Source organism: Eptesicus fuscus, chromosome 2, assembly GCF_027574615.1.
Source record: "Eptesicus fuscus isolate TK198812 chromosome 2, DD_ASM_mEF_20220401, whole genome shotgun sequence".
NCBI classification, from domain to species: domain Eukaryota; kingdom Metazoa; phylum Chordata; class Mammalia; order Chiroptera; family Vespertilionidae; genus Eptesicus; species Eptesicus fuscus.
This window is the reverse complement of record NC_072474.1, coordinates 113730958-113752267: the sequence shown is the minus strand read 5'-3', so window position 1 is coordinate 113752267 and position 21310 is coordinate 113730958. Positions and strand designations below refer to the sequence as shown.

Here is a 21310-nt window from a genome sequence, read left to right as displayed (position 1 = left end):
CACAGCTGGGCGGGGGGGGGGACAGGGGGGGGGGGGACAGCACTGCTGCCCCTCTTACAGCAGCGGGAAGTCATCAAACACAGATCTGAACCGAGCACAGCTCACCCCAAACCACGCTGTCCCCACCTCGTCCCACGGGCCCGACCCCCGCCCAGAGTTCAGAGACTGGAGGCCCCTTTCCCTCTCCGGAGACCCGACAGACAGCCCCCCCCCCCCCCCCCCCCCCCCCGCTTCCCGGAAACCTGCCCGCAGGCGCAGCCGCACACGCCTGCAGGGTGCGTGTTGTGTTGTCCCCGAGTGACTGGGGAAGCCACAGGACCTGCCGGGGGTCACCGGCCCGGGTCAAAGGGCAGACGCAAGAAAGCGTGGACTTGTTTCTACCGCCCTCAGCGCCGCTGTGCAATACACTCAGGGCGCTGTCCTCCCTCCTGGGGGTCAGGCCGGCAGCTTTAGGGAGCCTGGTACCCCCCTCCCCAGAGGCTCATAAATGTGATAGAGAATTTCCTACAGAGGGGGTCCCCCTGGGCCCCAGGACTGAGACTGCTTCCCACAGTCGGGCCTTAAGGCCAACTATTCCCCTCGGGGCCTCCCCCGCCCCCCCCCCCGCCCCGCCCCGCCTCTGCCCACCACGATCCGTGCCCAGCGACCCCATCCATGCCTGTCTCCGTGCAGGGGGCGAACAGAGCCAGGCCGTGGTGCAGCAGTGGGCGCGGGCAGCCTCCGCTCGTAGGTGTCTGGCGTCCAGTGGTGAGACAGGTCTGAAAACCAGGGAGGGCGGGACCGTGCCGCCTGCTCCGTGTCCCTCATGCTTTCCTGGGACACCGGTGAGAGCACTGATGCTGGGATGTCGTCAGCCCTCAGGAAGGAAATAAATGAGCAAGTGACGCCCTGTCTTACGCCCCGTCCTCCACGCTGGGGAGGAGAATGCTACCTGGTCAGGCTTCTGGGGGAGCATGGGGGGCTCAGGTGGGCGAATGAGCTTTGTGATCTGCCCGTGCTTTGAAAATGCAGGTGCCCAGGCCCCGGCTCTGCTCACGGTGAGGGCTATGCCGCCATCTGGTGGCTGGACGGAAACCCCACACGAAACAGCCAGCGCGGGGCTAGGTCTCCGGGTCAAGTGGAAAAGAGGGCACGTCTGTGGAGCCCCGCTGTGCGCTGTCTGCCACCCCAGAACTGTGCGGGCCTTCACCAACACGCCGGGCTGGAGGAGCGACGGCACTGTACGTGGGGACTCAGAGTGTCGATGTTAACACTTTTTCTGTTTAAAAGGAAAGACAATTTGCTACGTGAAAAGGCAAAGAAGTGACTGACAGTGTTTCAGCGGTGCATTGATTTGTGTCTGATCGGAGAGGCACCGTCTGGAAGGAAATACCGAGATGGAACAGAGCATCACCTCCCTGGGTGTTGAAGGGGGTCAACGAGAACGCACATGACACATCCGACAGTTCGCCGTCCCAGCCGGGCGCCCGCACACCCCCCAGCCTCGCCGTGGGAGGAGGGAGGAAGGAGGGACAAGTTCACAGGAGACCTAGGTTCTCCCCTAACTGGCTGCGTGGCTCTGTGCAAGGCGCTGTGCCCCTGACCTTGGGCTCTGTCTGCTGCCTGGGCCTCGCTGGGCTGAGTGCAAGGGCTGGTGGGAAAACCAAGAGTCCAACCTGAATCTGACGTCAAAGCTGGCACTCTCATCTGCAGCCATGCTGCTTTTCTAAGAAACCCCGCCCCCCCCCTCCCCCGACGTCTCACCGGTGGCCTGTAATTCTGAGTCAGAGCGAGAAATGACAGGGTTTGGGATGCTTTCATTCTGGTCCTTCGTGCAGCTTTACAGGCAAGCACCTTGCTTGTGCCACAGGTAATGCTTTTCACATGCAGGTCCTGTTTTGAAACCACAGGGCAGGACTCAGTCCCCCACAGGCAGCAGGTGTGCGGGGGGGGGGGGGGGGGGGCGGCGGGGGGAGGGGGGATGTGTTTAGGAAGCCGACAAGCGGCCGGACCTGGGCAGCAGAGCCGTGGGCGAGGGGTCATGGGACGCTTGGAGTTACGGAGACGCTCATCTCAGACTAGAAGAGAAAACCAGAGAAGGCGGAGGCTCAGAGCCCGCCACGGCCTGGCCAGCGAGGGGCAGCCAGGACGCGCTCAGTTCTGATGGCGTCTGAAGCCCACTGTCCCAGGATGGCCGGGCAGAACCAGGACCTGTCCTTAAAGGGGGAGCCCTTCCTTTTGTTACTACTACGTCTTTAGGTTAATAAAAATGCTGGAGGAAACACATTACATAGCAAGGCAAGTTTCATTTATTCCAATTAAATTATAGTATGAGTTTCATATACAAATAAAATCTGTAAATAGAAAATGCTATAAATTTCAATCACGTAAAAATACTTGTATTATACATATGTGTGTGTATATATATGTTTTCCCTTTAGCATGACCACAATGTACAGCAGCTGCCCCCAAGTCCACACGCCATCATGCCAACGAGTCAGTGGACGGCTCCCCAGCTCCCCTCTGGCGTCTGCTTCTACAGTGAGCCGGGCCTTTCCGCCCAAGCCCCACGCTCAGGCGGGTCCCAGTTACCGGCTGTCAGGAGGGACCCGCCCCCGTGCCAGGCTGTGAGAGGGCGGCGCAGGGGCGGCTGCCTCCTGGACACCGGCCTCCGGGACCAGCGTCCGCAGCTGAGCGGTGTCACAGTGTTGGTGTCACTGGCCCAGCGCCACGGCACCAGCGTCGCTGGCGTGGCAGCGAGGCGCCGGCATCACTGGTCCAGCTCGCCCTCGTTCTGCAGCGTCTTCATCGCCAGCCCCCACAGAGTCATGCTGGAGAAGAAGGGCCCTTCGGCGTTCCTGTGCGCCGCGCCCGACGCCCGGCTGCCCAGGGGGTCGCCACAGTGATTGTCCAGAGTGGCCAGAGACGGGCGGCCGATGGCCATGCTGTCCGTGGGCGGCGGCCCGTCGCCGGGGGAGGCGGCGGCGGCCGAGTGAGCGAAGGCCTGAGGCTGCGTGTGCTGCCCGGGGGCCTTGGCGAGTTTGCCAGGGTCCGCACTGAGCTTCCCCGGGTGGCCGAGCCCACGTGGCTGAGGCGTGGACCGGAACTTACAGTAGGGGCCGGCAGAGTGGCCGTCAAATTCTGTCTCGGGCTCGTCCACCGGGTGGATGGGGAGCTTCACAGACACGGGCATCAAAGCCACAGACACGTCCTGGGAGAAGGAGTCGGAGCCGGGAGCCCTGTCCAGGTTGGAGGCCTTGAAGGCGTGGGCGAGCTCCCGCAGCGCGTCCCGGCCCCCGTCGTCCGCGCGGCAGTGCATCCGCCGGTGCCGCCGCAGCACAGCCGAGCGGGTGAAGCACTTGTCACAGATCTCACACGTGTACGGCTTCTCCCCGGTGTGCGTGCGGACGTGCCTGCGGAGGTCCCCGGACCCCCCGAAACTTTTCCCTGCACAGAGAGAGGGGTCATCTCAGAGGTGGGCATTGGGACGAGAGTGGAGTGGAGCCTGCCACCACCCGCTCTGCCAGTCTCTCCCCTCTGCCCCCTGGGTGTGGGGCCTCTCAGTGCCAGCCTCCTGGACCCTATCTGCCTGCACAGGAGCCCCCGCTGGGCAGGCAGCGGCCCGCCCTGCCGGCTGGTGGGTGCTGGAAAACCCTGCCAGTCTCGTCTAAATTTCTGCGAACCTAGAGCAGCCGGTCTATCACAAGAAACACTCCCCTCACGGCATCTGTGCACGCAGCTCTCACTACAACTCTGCCCGTTTCCCCGGGTTCCAGTTCCTTTCCCTGCGCACAGCATCAAGGTGGGGATTTGTTCCCACAGTCAGAGTTGGTAAGGGGTCAATAACCTTACAGAAGTCATACGTCATTACAAAGGAGTGAACACTACGCACGTATGTACACGGATGTTTAACTGCTCCCTCGTCTGCATGTCACTATCTGAGTTCTCGGCTCTCCAGCCCTGGTCAAGCAAAGGTGGGCTATCTAAAAAAACTGCCTTTGAACAAAACTAGATGTCGATGCCCACGTGTTATATTCTGGGGGCTTTTTCTGTTAACCTAAAAATAAAAGGCCTTTCAAAGCAGGAGGCAACTGGCATTTAAGTGAGACCTGTTAAGAATTCAGGAAGCACCGAGAGGCAGAAGCCTGCCTGTGTTCTGATGGGGGACAGGCGATGGCGTGTACGAGAAAGGGAGGGGACAGGGACATCATGGAGGGAAGGCGCTGCTGCTGGTGCAGACCAGCTAACTCAGGGGCGCTAACTCTAAGCCAGGTTTTTAATTTTCAGTCCAGTGGTCACCAGACCAGCAGTTAGAACAACCGCGTCCTTGTCTCTGCAAACGGTTCCCTGGACAGTGTGGCCCTGGGCCCCGTCCAAAGTTACCACACGGGACGGGAGGGGAAGGGAGGGGACGGGACGGGACGGGACGGGACGGGACAGGCGGCCTGGTCTGTGCGTCACTCACCGCAGGCCGTGCAGCTGTAGGGCCGCTCCCCCGTGTGCCGGACCCGGTGCCTCACCAGCTTCCTCTGCATGTTGAAGGACTTCCCGCACTCGTCACAGGTGAACACCTTGTCAGCCGTGTGTGTCTTCTTGTGCTCCTTCAAGTTGCTGAAGTTACTAAAGCCTGGAGAGACCACGACAGGGTCAGCGCATGGCCCGCACCCTCCAGGCAGTGCCCCCGGCAGGAAAGGAAAGCGCAGCCATACCTCGGCCACAGGTGTCACACAGGTGCGGCTTCTCCCCCGAGTGGATGACGATGTGACGCTGGACGTCCCCCGAGGCTGCAAACCTGCAATGGATGTGAAATGCAGCTGAGAGCCTGGGCAGCGCGAGGCACGGAGGGCAGCTGCCCGCCTTCCTGGGTGTAATCAGAGCGCCTGACTTCATGGAAACGGGCATGAAAAGTATCTTTACCTTTCCCCCTTTAAAGGAAAGTGGTGAATAATGCAGGGTTGTGTTTGTAAAACACTTTTTCTACCTAGCTGCCTCCATCTCCTTCAGAGACGGCCACCGATGGCTCAGCTTAGGGAGCCATTCCCGCCCAGGCCTGGGACTGGAAATCCAGGCGTATTCCTTCCCACCACACTAGAGCAGTGGTCGGCAAACCGCGGCTCACGAGCCACATGTGGCTCTTTGGCCCCTTGAGGGTGGCTCTTCCACAAAATACCACGGCCTGGGCGAGTCTATTTGGAAGAAGTGGCGTTAGAAGAAGTTTAAGTTTAAAAAATGTGGCTCTCAAAAGAAATTTCAATCATTGTACTGCTGATATTTGGCTCTGCTGACTAATGAGTGTGCCGACCACTGGCCTAGAGGAATGACAACAGGGAGGCACGTGAGGCTGGGAAGGTTTGACTTCTTGGTTTCTACCACCTGCAGAGACACCCGTTTTCCTGGGACTGAGTCACAAGCAGCCCCCTGGTGTTCCCACCGCGCCCCACTTCCTGCACAGGCGACTGACTGGGCCAGGGCCGGCTCTCCCTCCCGGCCCCGAGCCTGCATGCTGCCGTCACACACTCACAGAGCAGGTGGCCGACAGGCGCTGCCTGGATGGACGGCGAAATGAACGGCTATAAAGCCATGTGACTGGTACGGTCCTGGCTGGTGCCTGGTGTCCAGCGTGACCATCAGGGGAGAGCAGTGGACTCCGATACCTGACCCCCTGAGCGGGGGGCCGGCCAGCGGGCGGCTGTGTGCACGCCGGAGGGACCCTCTCCTCACTGCACCTCCCACCACAGTGAGACTGCGCCAAGTGCCCTGGGCTGAGCTCCGCCTGCCTTCCTGCTGCCGGTTCCCACAGCCTGAGGCCGGGCTGGGCAGCCAGGCTGCAAGGCTCACGTCCCTGCTGGGCACTCACCTCTGTGGGCGTTCATCTGTTTTCATGGCCATTTTTAGAAAGAATGGACATTTCAGTGTAAAATCACTCTGTGTCATGTAAAATCCCATTTCTAAGACTTCTGTCCTGGGTGTTCCTTCTCTGAATGACCGTCCTTGCCCCTTTGTTACTCATGTGTCACATGCAAGGCTCCGCAGAGGGTCTGATGGGCCTGCGCTCCTCCGTGGAGCCCTACGCGGCTTGCGTGCGAGCACGCAGCGCACTGCCTTCCATGGAGACCAGAGCAGAGGGGTCCCTACAGGCGGGGGACAGCCCGGCACTGACCTCTTGCCACAGACTTCGCAGATGTAGGGTTTTTCACCAGAATGCCGACGCAAGTGAGTCTGCAAGTTACCTGCCTGCAACAAAAAGAAGCAAAAGCATGCCAGTAACGCAAGGGTTTTTGAAAAACAGGTCCCATCCATTCAAATGGAAGCCTGGCAGATCCAATAGGCCCCAGTCCACCTTCCAAGGGAGACTAGACACACCACTCAGAAGGAGCCACGTGCAAGAGGAAGGACTGCCCAGTTCTAACGGGGGGTCCGCCCCCCGTTTCCTCCCGTGCTCCTGGGCCAAGGGCTGCGTTGGCTGTCCCCTCGCGGGCCTGCCCTGGGCGCTTCTCTGAAACGGGCGACACAGGGCAGGGTGCTGTGGAGGTTGCCAAGCTTGTACTTTAAACAGACCTTGATGTATTATGTCACATAGTTTTAAACTTGGACCATCTATTTGCAGGTAGCGCTTGCACGTGGCTACTCCCTGCTCGCTGTTTCTCCCTGAGAAACATGCCTTGGTTATAAAGGTCAGAGCTCCCCGAGCAGCACCCCCGCTGCAGCGGCTGCTCTGCGTGGCGGGCTGTCACGCTGTCGTGTGCAGAAGTGCAATCAGGAGTCACTGCAGCCCTCCAGGGCGGGGACTCCAGGCTCCTGGTTTCTGACACCAGCCGGCTTTACCCAGACGCCTTGTTTAGGTGGAGGCCCGGAGCAGGCTGCCAGTGCTCAGCACAGGCCATCAATACGAAACTGCCCGCAGCGAGGCTGCGACTGCAGATGCCTCAGACGTTAAGCACTCGGGCTACTGCTTCCAACTCGGACGCGGAGGCAGAATTTCCCACTGCGGAGACTTCAGTTAGCAGTCTCGGTCTGTCACACCCCTACTTAATTTTTTATAGAGTCTGTTAAAAGTAAACACTGAAATAAGTGAGGATACCCACGGGAAACAAAGCTCGGGCATTATGCACAGAATAAGCCAAGAAGGGGGAGTGAACAGTAATACTGCACCCGGCTGGGTCTGGCTTTGTAAATCTGCATTTTTTTAAAAAATACTTTTTTACTAGAGGCCTCGTGCACGAAATTCAGGGCATGGGTAGGGTCCCTAGGCCTGGCGGGCGATCAGGGCCAATCAGGGCCAATCAGGGCCTTCCAGCTGCCAGCTGGGGCCTCCCTTTGTTCCGCACTGCCCCCTGGTGGTCAGCACATGTCATAGTGAGTGATGGAACTCCAGGTCTCCTGGTCGAACTCCCGAGGGGACAAATTGCTTATTAGGCTTTTATATATATATAGATTGATTTCAGAGAGGAAGGGAGAGGGAGAGTTAGAAACATCAACGATGAGAGAGAAACACTGATCTGCTGCCTCTTGCACTTGCCCTACTGGGGAGTGTGCCCTTAACAGGAATCAAACCCGGGACTCTTCAGTCCACAGGCCGACACTCTAGCCACTGAGCCAAACCAGCTAGAGCTAAATCTGCAGCTTTTTAAAAAAATTAAATGCAAAAGACAGTCCACGGTGACAGGTTTGAAAATGGGTCTGAAGTCCACCTGTGGGTGGAAACGTACAAACGTACAGGAACAGAAACTGGTCGGGATTTTGTTATGACACGGAAGTCTTTCTGTCTGTCAGACACTGAGAAACATGGTATCATACCCTACCTTTTAGAATATGATGCATATGGTTTACACAAACTCAGGTTTATTTTAGGTAACCAAAGAAAAAGAACTTGGCAAAATATTGGGCAATACCCAGCTTTTAACAGAATGACTATGAATAACAATAATAAAGTGACCGCCCAGCCAGTGTGGCTCAATGGTTGAGTGTTGACCTATGAACCAGGAGGTCACGGCTCAATTCCTGGTCAGGGCACATGACAGGGGTTGTGCAGGAGGCAGCTGATCAATGATTCTCTCTCATCATTGATGTTTCTATCTCTCTCCCTTCCTCTCTGAAGTCAATAAAAATATATTAAAAAAAATAACAGTATGAAGCGACAAATGCTAGTAGCAATATATATCTGGTCTACTTAGGCCTTCACACACATTATCATGTTACCCTTAGTAACTGGCACTGAAATCTATTTTCTAGATGAAAACGAGGTTCAGCTAAGGTGGGCGCTCGTTACTCGGCTGGGCCAGGAATTAATGCCGTGTGTGAGCTGCTGTCTTACCTGCGGGGAAACCTGAGGACAGCACATTTCTGTGGCTAAACTAGCTGGTGTTGAACACTCAGTGTGACAAAGTCACTTTGCCCTCAGGAAACAGCTTGCTGGAGTTACGATAACGATAACGCACCACTGGCTTTGTGAGATGAGTCACTTCCAAATTTCAGAAAAGCTCATCAGTCATGTAACAATTCAAACAGCACTGTCTGCTCAGCTGTTAAATGAGATCCCTCTTTTCCAGCTATTTTGTAAACTATGTATTAAGATGGAAATTGTCTCTGAATCATTCCTAGCAATGCTGCATGTTCCCTCTTTAAGTCAAGCATAACAATTGCTTATTTTCCAAGTAAATATAATAGAATGGTCTTCCACTCAATATTATAATAAGCAGAGTGAAAAAATTTTTAAATGTTTCTTTAGGTATTTAATAGTGGAAATGAATAATGGAAATAATTATCTTTCCCCACAAAAAGGAGCACATATTAGTCTAATAAATGATATAAAAGTACATTAAATAATGGAAAAATTCAGGCAAAAATGTCCAATAATGCATTCAGATAATTTATACCAAATTATGTGGCAACCTGGGGCCCAGATTGTTTGACCTTCGTTATGTTTTTAGTTGTAGTAAACTTTGCTATGCTCTAATTATATGCTAAGGACATAGATCACATCTTAGAAATTACCTATATATAGCTGGATCCATGAAAACTCTGGCAAGAGGTAATAACAATAATAGCTGTCAAGTGCTAAGATGCTACTATGAATGAAGCACTTGACTAAGTTGCAAGCAGTGTTTCATGTAATCATCACAATGTCCTTATAAAGGAGTGTTGTTCCCATTTTACAGAGCAAACTGGGAAGGACTGAGCTGCAGACAGCGTCAGGGCCCGGCATCCGAGGGTGAACAGTGATCTTGTTTCAGAAGGAAAAAGAGGTTCCCACAGCCTGCATTCAAAATGTCCTCCACAACATTGCACCTCTAGGTTCCCTTAGGCCTAGTGCCCAGGTCAGCACACAGCCCATCGGACACAATAAACATTGGCTGGATGAGAGATTTAATCCTCCATCTTAATAAACATCAGCTACAAGGTAGCAACAGCAGGACTGAAAACTGTTTGGTCTGTTGTCCAACATCCTAACATCTACAGTCCCAATGGGAAGGAGACTTCTGTCTGAATGCAGCTCAGCCTAATTTGCAGCCTCCAGATGCAGCACAACATGGTTACTGCATTCCTGAGAGGAGATACTAGGATGGCACCCCCCGGGGGAGGGGTGGGCTGTGCAGAGTCCTCACACTTATAAAAAATGGCATGTTTCCCCAAGGTACAGGGTTTTGTTTACTTGAAAATCATTTTCTCCTGATGTAGACTAGAGTCTTTAAGTTACAGATACCTTCAGAGGCTTCTCTCACAATTCCAATGCATGTCTTATCCTAGCTTATAAAGAGGAAATATGCAAATTGACCATCACACCATCACAAAGATGGCGGTGCCCACAGCCCACAGTCGTGGAGGACATTTTGAATGCAGGCTGTGGGAACCTCTTTTTCCTTCTGAAACAAGATCACTGTTCACCCTCGGATGCCGGGCCCTGACGCTGTCTGCAGCTCAGTCCTTCCCAGTTTGCTCTGTAACACAAAATGGATGCACCCACAATGGAGGCTGAGTTCCCATAACGAGCCTTAAGGAGCAATCAGCAGGGACCTGAGGTTGCGTGGCGCTGGGCCGGGGCAAGGGACCTGAGCCTGTGCCCCCTGCCTGGTGGGGCTTGACAGGGGACCTCAGGCCATGCCTACCGCCCCCAGCGCCAGGCCGGGGGACCTCAGGCCATGTCCCCTGCCCTATACAGGAAACCTGAGGCTGCACTCCCCACCCCGGTGCTGGGCCAGGAGATCTGAGGCCATGAACCCCCGCCCGGGGGGTTTGACAGGGGACCGCAGGCTGTACCCCCTGCTCGGCAAGGCTTGACAGGGGACCTCAAGGTGCGCCCCCTGCCCTGGTGGCTGGGCCAGGGGACCTCAGGCTGCTCCCTCCACCCCGGGCCGGGGGATCTCAGGCCGCGACCCCATCCCGGTGTCGGGGGACCTGAGGCTGCGCCCCCCTCCCAGCGGGGCTTGACAAGGGACCTGAGGCTGCGCCCCCCTCTCGGTACCAGGCTGGGGGACCTGAGGCTGCGCCCCCCTCTCGGTACCAGGCTGGGGGACCTGAGGCTGCGCCCCCCTCTCGGTACCAGGCTGGGGGACCTGAGGCTGCACCCCCCTCTTGGTACCAGGCTGGGGACCTGAGGCTGCACCCCCCTCTTGGTACCAGGCTGGGGACCTGAGGCTGCACCCCCCTCTCGGTACCAGGCTGGGGGACCTGAGGCTGCGCCCCCCTCTCGGTACCAGGCTGGGGACCTGAGGCTGTGTCCTCTGCCCGGCGGGGCTTGACAGGGGACCTCAGGCTGCGCCCTTCACCCCGGCGCCAGGCCAGGGGACCTTAGGTCATGCCACCCAACCTGGCGCCAGGCCGAGGGACCTCAGGCTGTGACCCCGTCCTGGCACTGGGGGACCTGAGGGTGCACTGGGGGACCCGAGGCTGTGCCCCCCGCCTGGCACCGGGCCGAGGGACCTCAGGTTGCATCTCCCATCCTGGCACTGGGGGACCTGAGGCTGCACTTCTCTCCCCCCACCCCCCGGCCCCGCGCCAGGCCAAGGGATCTGAGGTTGCAACCCTCGCTCGGCAGGGCTTGATGGGGTGGGGCCGGCGGGTCTGGATCTCGCCCAATGGGGGTGGGGCCGGTTGGGTCTGGGTCTCACGCGATTTTGAGGCACTGCGGGTGGGCATGGACTTGACTCTAGGTCCCACAGCATGCCTGACTCTGACAGGAGGAAGAGTTTCATATACATTTTACTAATTTTCTGTCATCTCTGACACTTCTATTATAGAGAAAGGGCAAATAACAATATTAAAATATTTCCTCTAATTAACCCCCCTTTAATGTGCACGAATTTCGTGCACCGGGCCACTAGTCTACACTAATAAAAGAGAAAGATGCAAATGGACCGTACCTTCACGATGCCTACCAGCCAATCAGGACTATGCAAATTAACCCAACAAAGATGGCAGGTTAATTTGCATACGCAGGCGCCAAGCGGCTGGGGGCAAGGCGGGATGCTTGTGTCATCGCCATGGCGACAACTTGTGTCATCGCCATGGCGACGACACAGGCATTCAGTACCGCCCCAGCCGCTCCGGGCCTCTGTGCAGCTTGGGAAGGTGGAGAGGCAGCTCTGGCTGGAGCGAAGGTGGTGCCGGCAGCCAGGGGAAGGAAGGCCCATTCTTGCACGAATCTTCGTGCATCGGGCCTCTAGTTTATAATAAAAATCAACACTACTAGGTTTCAGGTTTCCAATTATTAACAATAAATAAAAGTATTCCCACCTGAGAGAAATGTTTCCCACAAATGTTACATTCAAAAGGTTTCTCACCTAAAACAAAACAAAACAACAGCTGGTAAAATCATTTGTATTATCTGCACAACCATCTTCTGTTTAAAATGTTTAAACTATCCCGTGCCCACCATTCAAAGCAGAGACTACGCTCCTCGTCACGAGTGTATGAAAACAGGAGTCCACACCTCTTCCCCATCTCTCGTCCTTAGATAGTGGGCAGGGATGACACACTGAAATCTGTGATTAGTTTTCTCTAAAAAATCAAACTGTGCCTTAGCTGGTTTGGTTCAGTGTATAGAGCATCGGCCTGCAGACTGAATGGTCCCAGGTTCGATTCTAGCCAAGGGCACATTCCCAGGTTGTGGACTCGATCCCCCATGTGGGGCGTGCAGGAGGAAGCCAATCCATGATTCTCTCTCATCACTGATGTTTCTCTCTCTCTCTCCCTCTCCCTTCCTCTCTGAAGTCAATAAAAATATATTTTTAAAAAATAAAATTGTTCTCCAGATATAAACCTATGTTGAAGTCCAACTTAACTTGTTAGCATTCAAACCCTGCCTAGGTTTTGGGCTTGAAAATCAACCAGGTTTGCTGAAGGGCCCAAACCTGTTACAGTCCCTCAGCCCGACTCCTTACTTTCCCATCAGCTCTTAAGAGAACTGGAGTCTCGTTCACACGTGTGAGGTGTGGACATGGCCCAGACCGAGAGGGACCTCCTGAAGGTGGGACAGGGCAAAGCCCTTCCCCTGCATTTGGCCTTGGCTGACCATGCTCCCAGGGGAAAACAAGAGGACATTATGGGAGCCACGTCTGATTTTAGAAACTCTAAGTAATTACACTTTGGTATAGAATAACCTGTGGAGAATGGAACTCTGCCAAGAAACCACAGCAGCCCTGACTACAGTCTCTAGAAAATGACCATTTTAACAGTCTACTTCCAGGTGCCACCTTGAACCTAGGTAACTAATAAACAGGCTGGCAGACCAAGAACCTTCTGTTTCCCCTCCCCCTCCCACAAGTGGTTCACTCTCTTTTAACAATGACAACACCCCTTCCTTCTACATTGCTGGCTGCTAGCTTTCTGGGCTCCTGCCAGGCGACTTTTACTTTTGCTTTTTTCATGAAACTGTTTAATAGCTTCTTCAATGGCTTCTTTCTGGAGCAGGCAGAAAGCTTTTGACTGAATAATTATAATCATATTACTTCTGTATTTTGGGACAACATTTATGTCGGAAATTATGGGGAGAATGGATAATGTTAAGTTAAAGCCCCCATTATGCGATCCAAGAGTTTGAAAAAAGAGGCCACTGGTTATTAAGACTCCCAAGTGGCCAGAATTGATAACCTTCCTCCAGTGGTTCTCAAATGCTTTGCTCTCAGGATCCCTTCACACTCCTAACTGAGAACCTAGTGTGTGCTTATGTGGGCTACATCCGTCAGCACAGTCCATACTAGAAATGAAGACGGAGTGATTTTTAACCCGTGACTAGACATCTCACTGGCTACCCGAGTGATGACAGCCTTTAGCTGACTCCACTGCACTTGTGGGAGAAGACAGACAAGGCAAGTAACATCCTACATGGTGACAGAAATAGTCCGGCCTCACAGACCCTGCGAGAACTCCTCAGATAGTAAGTCGAGGACCACTGCTCTCTCAATAGAGTATTTACATCCATGTGAGCATTTCTGCCATAATGGATGACATTATTGTTCAAAAGAACAAACAATTTAATTTTTAAAGCTAAACAGACACGTTTCTCAAAAATTATACTGATCATGAGGCCCTAGGAAATTTAAGCAAATGGAATGACCTAAATTAAGTTTTTTTTCAGGGCAAAACTGAATCAGTGATACTGCCTTCATATGAAGAATACTTCTGAACTACTAGTAACAATAAAGGTAATACTTTATATATTCAAATACATTACAATTTATAAAGGGCTTTCATAAATATTTAAGTAAGTCTCTCTCCACAATGCACTGGGGTGGTAAACACCTAGACCAGTGATGGGCAACCTTTTGAGCTTGGTGTGTCAAACTTCGCCAAAAAACTGAGCATAACTCAGGTAGTGTGTCACTTTGAGGAAAAAACTAACTCCAAGACTCTAGTCGCAAATGTTTCATCCTCAGGAGCAGCAAATGTTTCATCCTCGGCATGCGGCCGCGTGTCATCAGAAATGGCTACGCGTGTCAGTGCTGACACGCGTGTCATAGGTTCGCCATCACTGACTTAGACACACCAGGAGTCAGTGACAGCAGAATGTCACATCAATAATTGCAAATGCACAAACATCTTAAAAGCAGTTACTCTGGAAGCATCTGTAGCCCCTCACTTCTCATGCCTATAAGGTAACTGCCAATCACCTGTTTAAGTGCAGGAAGTAATACATACGTACTGTATAAGGCAGGCGTCCTCAAACTACGTCCCGCGGGCCACGTGCGGGTGTTTTTGCCGTTTTGTTTTTTTACTTCAAAATAAGATATGTGCAGTGTGCATAGGAATTTGTTCATAGTTTTTTTAAACTATATTCCAGCCCTCCCACTGGAGGGACAGTGAACTGGCCCCTGTTTAAAAAGTTTGAGGACCCCTGGTATAAGGTAACGTGCATGTGCTGTATAACACTTTTAAAAAAGCTTTTGGAAAAAATAAACTTTTTGGAAAGGGGAGGAGGTATGAATTAAGGAAATAAAACTTTGAAAATTCAATGTTCAAAATGGAAGAACTTTCATTTGAAAATATCGAATGGTTAAAGCTGATCCTTATTAAAAAGCTTACCTCCCACCTTCCGAATCACAACCTTTAAAATCTGATATTCACACTACTTTCCAGAGAACTTTTAGAATTACTCAAAGTAAATTATTTTAATCTGAATTGACCTACATTACGTTTTTAAAGAATAAACTTAATCTAATTCTAAAGAGACATCTAAATATTGCTTATCTGTTTTAGAACTTGAAAATTTCAATCCATCAAAATAATTTACTCTACTTCTTTAGAGATGGAAAGTTTGTCATAAAAACCTAATTAAAATAAAAATGAAGTGTGACATCTTTTAAAACTGGCTCTATGAAAGTATCTATAGGTTACGCTTTAAGAGGCATCACCAAAAATATGAAAAAATAGTTAACTCTCAATCTTGATTATTTTTGTGTGCAAATGTCAACGCAACAGCAAAACTTCTTACAAAGAGGAGCAGGCACCGTGCGGTCTGCGCTCTTCCCTGGCCGGGCCCGCGGGCACCGGGTCAGTGTGCGTGTACCTGTATGGGACCGTTTGTGAAGCTCCAGGTTGCTCGGGTGTTTGAAAGGCTTCCCGCACAGGTCGCACGCGTACTGCCACGGGGACTGCGGCGTCGGGGACTGGTCCTCGGGAGGCTCCAGGGCTTCGGGCCGCTCCGTTTTGATAATGCAGGGAAAGCTGTCGGAACTGCCGGGCCCTTCGTGTTCCTTCTCCCCAGCGCTCTGACTGCTGGCTTTCTCTATGGTGTCACTAGCAGGGCCGATCCTCTGGGTTAGACCCTCACCCGACGTGGGTTCAGCAATGTGCTCTGCAGATGTCTGTGACTTCAGGAAATTGAGCTTCTTAAGGTGAATGGCCTTTTTGAGCCTCATCTGTTTGGTGGGCGGCTGGCACGTGCTGTCTGACTCAGGGTCTGGGGCAGGTTCAGCCAGAGGCTGGGCCGGGAAGCTGGGAGGCAGGTGCTCCGCGGACTGCAGGGCGCACTCGGAATGGCTGACAGCACAAGGCTGGTTTTCCACGGCGGCCGGGCCTGTGGGTGGGCTGACAGCGAAGGGCTGCTCGGTTACTCTCTCGTGACTGGGACAAGCGGCTTGTTTATAGTACTGCTTGCTGTACAAGTTCCTGAGTTTGTAGTAGTAATTTGGCTGCTTGAGTGGCAGTTCTGTGCAGCTGCCGTCTAAAGTGTCAGGGCCTAGTTTCGACGCTTCGCCTGCAGGGTGATGAAGGTGACCCGGCGGTGGCGCCTGAGAGGGCGGCTCGTCCAAGGCCTTACTGTGCTGCCCGTCCGCCGCACACGCCGGCAGTGAGTGAGGAGAGTAGCTTTCGCTGAGAGCACAGCTGGTGTCCGGAGCCAGAGCGCCCTGCGGGGAGAACGCACCACTACAAGACATGCCGGGGGGCTGCTCCACAGGGGCTGACTTTAAGAACGTGTGACACAGACTGAGAACGTTCTGGACCTGCAGACACTGTGCTGTGTCCAGCATCAGCTGCACATTGTCCTGGTTCAGGTCCAGGTGAGACGTGTACATGAAGTCCAGGATCTGCCCAATGCCGCTTACATTCTTAATATCCAAGTGAAAAACGTCATTCTTCTGGCCGGGAGAATTCTGGAAGAGGCTCCTGACAAAACAAAGATGCCTGTTTCAGTGTTAACAATTCATACATGCTCTTAACTTTCTCTTACAAATAACACTCATACCAATATTCAAAACTGCAACACTTCTATAAATGCCAGAATTTTTTAAGTAAGTGAGCTTTAACTCTTTTAAAAAAAATCTGGCAAGTCATCCAATAAAGCAATTCAGATAATTGAGTGTGATGAATATCCAAACTTCCAAGGAAGATTTTGCAATATACTCATGGCTCTTTTATCAAATGTAATTATCCAGATGCATTAATATAGAGTACAGAAAACTAAAGGACACACATTTTTCACTACTTCCTGTTTGTAGTCTGACAAATCATGTATTTTATTTTAGGCATAAAACACATATAAAAATATTTCCATATCTAAGTGCCTTAAAAAGTCTAAAAATAAAAATAGCTATAATAAACTAACCCTCAGTATACATTCATTTTGTTTATTAAATACATTTTTATTGATTTCAGAGAGGGAGGGGGAGATAAAAACATCAATGATGAGAAAGTATCATTGATCAGGTGCCTCTTGCACGCCCCCTACTGGGGATCAAGCCTGCAACCTGGACATGTGCCCTGACCAGGAATCCAACAGTGACATCCTAGTTCATAGGTCGAAGCTCAACCACTGAGCCACACCAGCTGGGCTACACTCGCTTTTTTAATCTTAATTTTTAATTGTGAAAAAATTACCTAATATTAAATATTTTATTATGGTTCAAATGGTAAATTCAGTGGCATAAAGTACATTCACGATGTTGTGCAACCATCACCTTTATGCATTCATTCTTAGAACCTTTTCATCATCCCAGAAACTCTGTTCCCATTAGACACTAACGCCCATTCTTCCTCCCCAACCCCTGGCACCACCATTCTGCTTCTGTCTCTCTGAATGTGACTGCTCTAGGACCCTGATACGCGCTCATTTCGCACTTAGTCATTCCTCTAGCTGTCTAGCAAGCCAATGCTCCATACATCAGCAGAGAGAAAAGCCCTATGAGTTAATGCAGGAAAAAAGGGCACATTTCCATAAAGCCCACACACTTTATTCTGGGCACAAGTCAATTCACCGGGGAAGGAATCTGTATGGTGTAAAATACCAAGCTAAGTTAGGTAAGTTGTCTTGCAACGTTGTGGGAGACGTTTTATCAGATGCAGTCACCTCTTCCCCAAACAGCCCAGGTTGTGGGTTTGATCCCCAGCTGGGGTGCATACAGGAGGCAAATGATAGACGTTTCTCTCTCTCTCTCTCTTCCTCTTTCTAAAATCAATAAAAACATACTCTCTGTACAGTGAGAAGAACAAAGTCTGACATCGCACCTGAAGTACTGGCTGAAGGCTGCGAGGACGTTCTTGTGTGCTTTGAAGCAGACGCCATTCACCACCAGCATGCAGTCACACAGCAGGCCTTGGATGCGCTGCTCGTGCAGCTGCTGCAGGAGGTGGCAGCTGTGCGTGGCCACCGGGTCCATGCTCGGGCATTCAGGACACCTGCACACGGACGCAGATAAAACATGAGCTTCGATGACAAGACTGGGAACTAAACGGCACCAAGTCCACGGATTGATCTGTGGTTCACTGTCATGAGTCCCTGTCACAGCAGCTTAAAAATCAAACATGCAAACAAACAAAAAAGTCGTTTCTTAAGCATCTTAACCAGTGCTGTTCAACGGAACTACCTGTGAAGATAAAAATGTCCCTAGAACGCTTCTGCTCCTCTTACTATGGCCCTAATCTGCCATACTTCCTCCCCGGCAAGCCCCCAAAGGTTACCGTCCCTTAACACTCAGCACTGAGCCGGCTTCGCTTTCCCTTGACAGTCACAACTATCTCTGGCCTTCATCTGTTCTAAGCAGACAAGTCCTAAATTTGAAACTTTAACTTTAACCACCAGTTGCAAATGTCCAACTTTCTGCTAAACATCTGTAACTGTGTGACCCCACAACTAAGAATCTCCAAAACCTATCCCCCATTATCTCGCCCTCAGCTCGGCACCTTGTTCTGACTCCCCTATTTCTTTATGGAAAGCTCAGTTTCTGTATGTGGATTGGGGTGCTGGCATGATCTCCTGGTTTGAGATCAGGGTGGCATTCAGAGGACACCGCGACGAGAGGCGATGTCATCTACAAAGAGCCCCACTGCCGCACAGGGCGTGGCTGTTTCCCAGAGGGGCACAGAAAGGGGGGCCTCAGCCAGGCGGTGGGCACTGTCCCTAGTGCTGAATCCTCCGAGGTACGGAGCAGCCAAATGGCTGAGTCATCAGTCACCCACCCTACCCCACTGGCTGCCAGGAAAGAAAAGGCGTCCTGCTTTACTATGATTAGTATCACTTATTGACCGCTACTACAGGCCGGGCACTGTGCTAAGCATATTATATACGTCAAATAATGCACTAAGAACCATTATCGCCATTTTACAAGTCAGGAAATTAAGAAATGGGAGTTTAAGCAACGTGCCTGTGATCATAAAACTTACGTTCCAACGCCAGCATTTAAATCCGGGTTCCTAAACCCGGCAGTCAGTGCTCGTGGGCGATGCTATTGCCCGTGAGAAAAAGGATGTTAGAAAACACAACACAAAACCTGCCTCCGGACTTCAATGCTGAAATGCAGCAAATGTTCTGAATGGACACTGGACGTTTTCTAGCTATACTGAGGTGACAAGGGGAACAATTCTTTGGAATGACCCTCAGAGTTATGATGATCTGCAAAATCATGAACTATTCCATAATTTACTTTGACAATAAAAATCATAATCAATCTGCCCTGGCCAGGTTTGCTCAGTGGATAGAGCGTCAGCCAGCAGACTGAAAGGTCCTGGTTTCGATTCCGGTCAAGAGCACATGCCTGAGTTGCGGGCTCGATCCCCAGTAGGGGACATGCAGGAGGCAGCCAATCAATAATTCTCTCTCATCACTGATGTTTCTATCTCTCCCTACCTCTCCCTTCCTCTCTGAAATCAATAAAAATATTTTTAAATCTAATAGTTTCACCATGTTAATCCTGTAAGTCCCTTATAAAAAGCCTCTAGAAAAAGAATTGGTAATTTATATTTCTTTTTTTTTTAAATATATTTTATTGATTTTTACAGGGAGGAAGGGAGAGGGATAGAGAGCTAGAAACGTCGATGAGAGAGAAACATCGACCAGCTGCCTCCTGCACACCCCCCTACTGGGGATGTGCCCGCAACCAAGGTATATGCCCTTGACCGGAATCGAACCTGGGACCTTCCAGTCCGCAGACCGACGCTCTATCCACTGAGCCAAACCGGTTTCGGCCGGTAATTTATATTTCTTACTAGAGGTCTGGTGCATGAAATTCATGCACAGGGGAGGGGTGAGGGGGGTGTTCCTCAGTTCGGCCTGCACCCTCTCCAATCCGGGAGTATGTTCAACTGCCTCTCGCAATCTGGGACTGCTGGCTCCTAACCGCTCGCCTGCCTGCCTGCCTGATCACCCCTAACCACCTCTGCCTGCCTGCCTGATAGCCCCTAATTGCTCCCCTACCAGCCTGATAGCCCCTAACTGCTCCCCTGCTGGACTGATCGCCCTTAACTGCCTCTGCCTCTGCCTCGCCCCGCACCCAGGACCCAGGATTCCCTCCTCCAGCTGGTCACAGGCACCGGGACCCAGGCTTCCCTCCCTCTGGCCAGGTGCAGGCACCCAGGACCCGGGCCAGCCACAGGGGACCATGGGCGGGCAGCTTCACCTGGGCCACAGCCGCTGGCGCCTGGGACTGCAGGGTGTGCAGCTTGTCCCTCCCAGGCTGCAGGCGCAGGCACAGCTGCTGGTGCCCGGGACCGCAGGGCGGGCAGCTTGTCCCTCTCCTGGGGCGCAGCCCGGCTGGTCCCCATTCCTCTCTCGTGAGCTCATCTGTGCCTGGCTGGTCCCCATTCCTCTCTCCCCAGTGTTGAGTGTCTGAGCCATTACGGCATGAGGGCGTGATGACCATTGCATATTAGCTCTTTATTATAGGATGTGTCTTATGTGTAACAACTATAAGTAACAATGTATATATCTAATAAAAATGATAACAAATATATATAAAATGTTTCCTGTATGCTACCAGGCACTATCCTAAGCCCTTTACAAGTCACCTCATTTAATGATCAGAGTCACAGTAAGAGAGGCTGAACTGTCACCCTCACTCTGTACATGGGGACAGCGAGGCACCTGCAGGTGGCAGATGGCCACAAGTCTTCACCCCTCCAAGGGAAGCGGCGGCTGTCTCCCGCCCTGGAATCTGCGCAGCCTCAGCCCCTAATCCACAGCAGTGTGTTTGCAGATGGGGGGGGGGGACCTTTAAAGGGGTGATTAAGTTAAAACCCTAATCCAGGCTGCCTGACGCCCTTAGAGGAGGAGGGAATGTGGACACAGAGCCCCCAGGGATGCTCCTGCCCAGGAAAGACCAGGGGAGGGCAGCACAGGGCGGGGGGCCCACGAGCCCAGAGGAGCAGCCTAGGAAGAAGGAAGAAACCACCCGGCCGAGCCCTGGGCCTTGGACTCCTCACTCCCAGTCTGTGGTTTCGGCCACCCAGGCTCTGGTGTTTTGTGAGGGCGGCTCTAGTCTCTTCCAGGCCCGGCACTTCGCTGCCGGCCAAACCCTCCTGGTCGCCCCCACACGCCCCCCTGGGGACATCTCTCACAGCCTCCGCTCACACCCCACTCAGCTTCCACACAGAGCGACCACCACGGCACGCCAGCCGGTCCGAGGACCGAGACCGGCTCAGGATCAGCGGCAGCCCCTCGGCGGAGCGCTCCGCTGCCGCCCGCTCCGAGAACCAGGCGGAGCGGGAGGCCGGCGGGGAAGCGGGCGGGGTTTCCGGGCCGAAGAAGCGGCACGAGGGCGAAGGCCCCGCTGCAGGGGCGACACCGGGTCTGAGTCCCGGAGCCAGCGCTCGGCGCCGCCGCGGCCGAATCCCGCACGACCGGCAGCTCTCCGCCGGCCCTCGCGGCGCCCGGGAGGCGGGGGCGGCGGCTCCATGCCCGGCCCTGCCCGCCTCCTCGCGGGCCGCTTCCCCCCGGCGGCACCCGCACGCCCTCGCCGACCGGCCCCGCGGCCACCTTACCCTCGGACGCCGCTCTCGGCCCCGCCGCCTTCTCCTCACCCGCCGCGCCGCCCCCAGAGCCGCTCGCGGGGCTCCCGGGGCTGCGGAACCATCCCGACAACGCCCCCTCGGTGGCCCGGACCCGCCCTCCGGCTTCCGGTAT

General features: G+C 53.1%; 1 protein-coding gene across 1 annotated transcript; it reads right to left on the bottom strand.

Annotated features, from left to right (window-relative positions):
* Positions 1–2269: 2269 nt before the first annotated feature.
* ZBTB49 (zinc finger and BTB domain containing 49) lies at positions 2270–21265 on the bottom strand. The gene is made up of 8 exons (XM_008150882.3): positions 21169–21265; positions 17422–17592; positions 14984–16083; positions 11713–11759; positions 6140–6213; positions 4689–4771; positions 4445–4606; positions 2270–3426 (listed from the first exon to the last, which is right to left on the bottom strand). The coding sequence occupies exons 2-8, from the start codon at positions 17571–17573 to the stop codon at positions 2750–2752; spliced, it is 2295 nt and encodes a 764-aa protein (XP_008149104.2). The 5' UTR covers positions 17574–17592; positions 21169–21265; the 3' UTR covers positions 2270–2749.
* Positions 21266–21310: the final 45 nt, after the last annotated feature.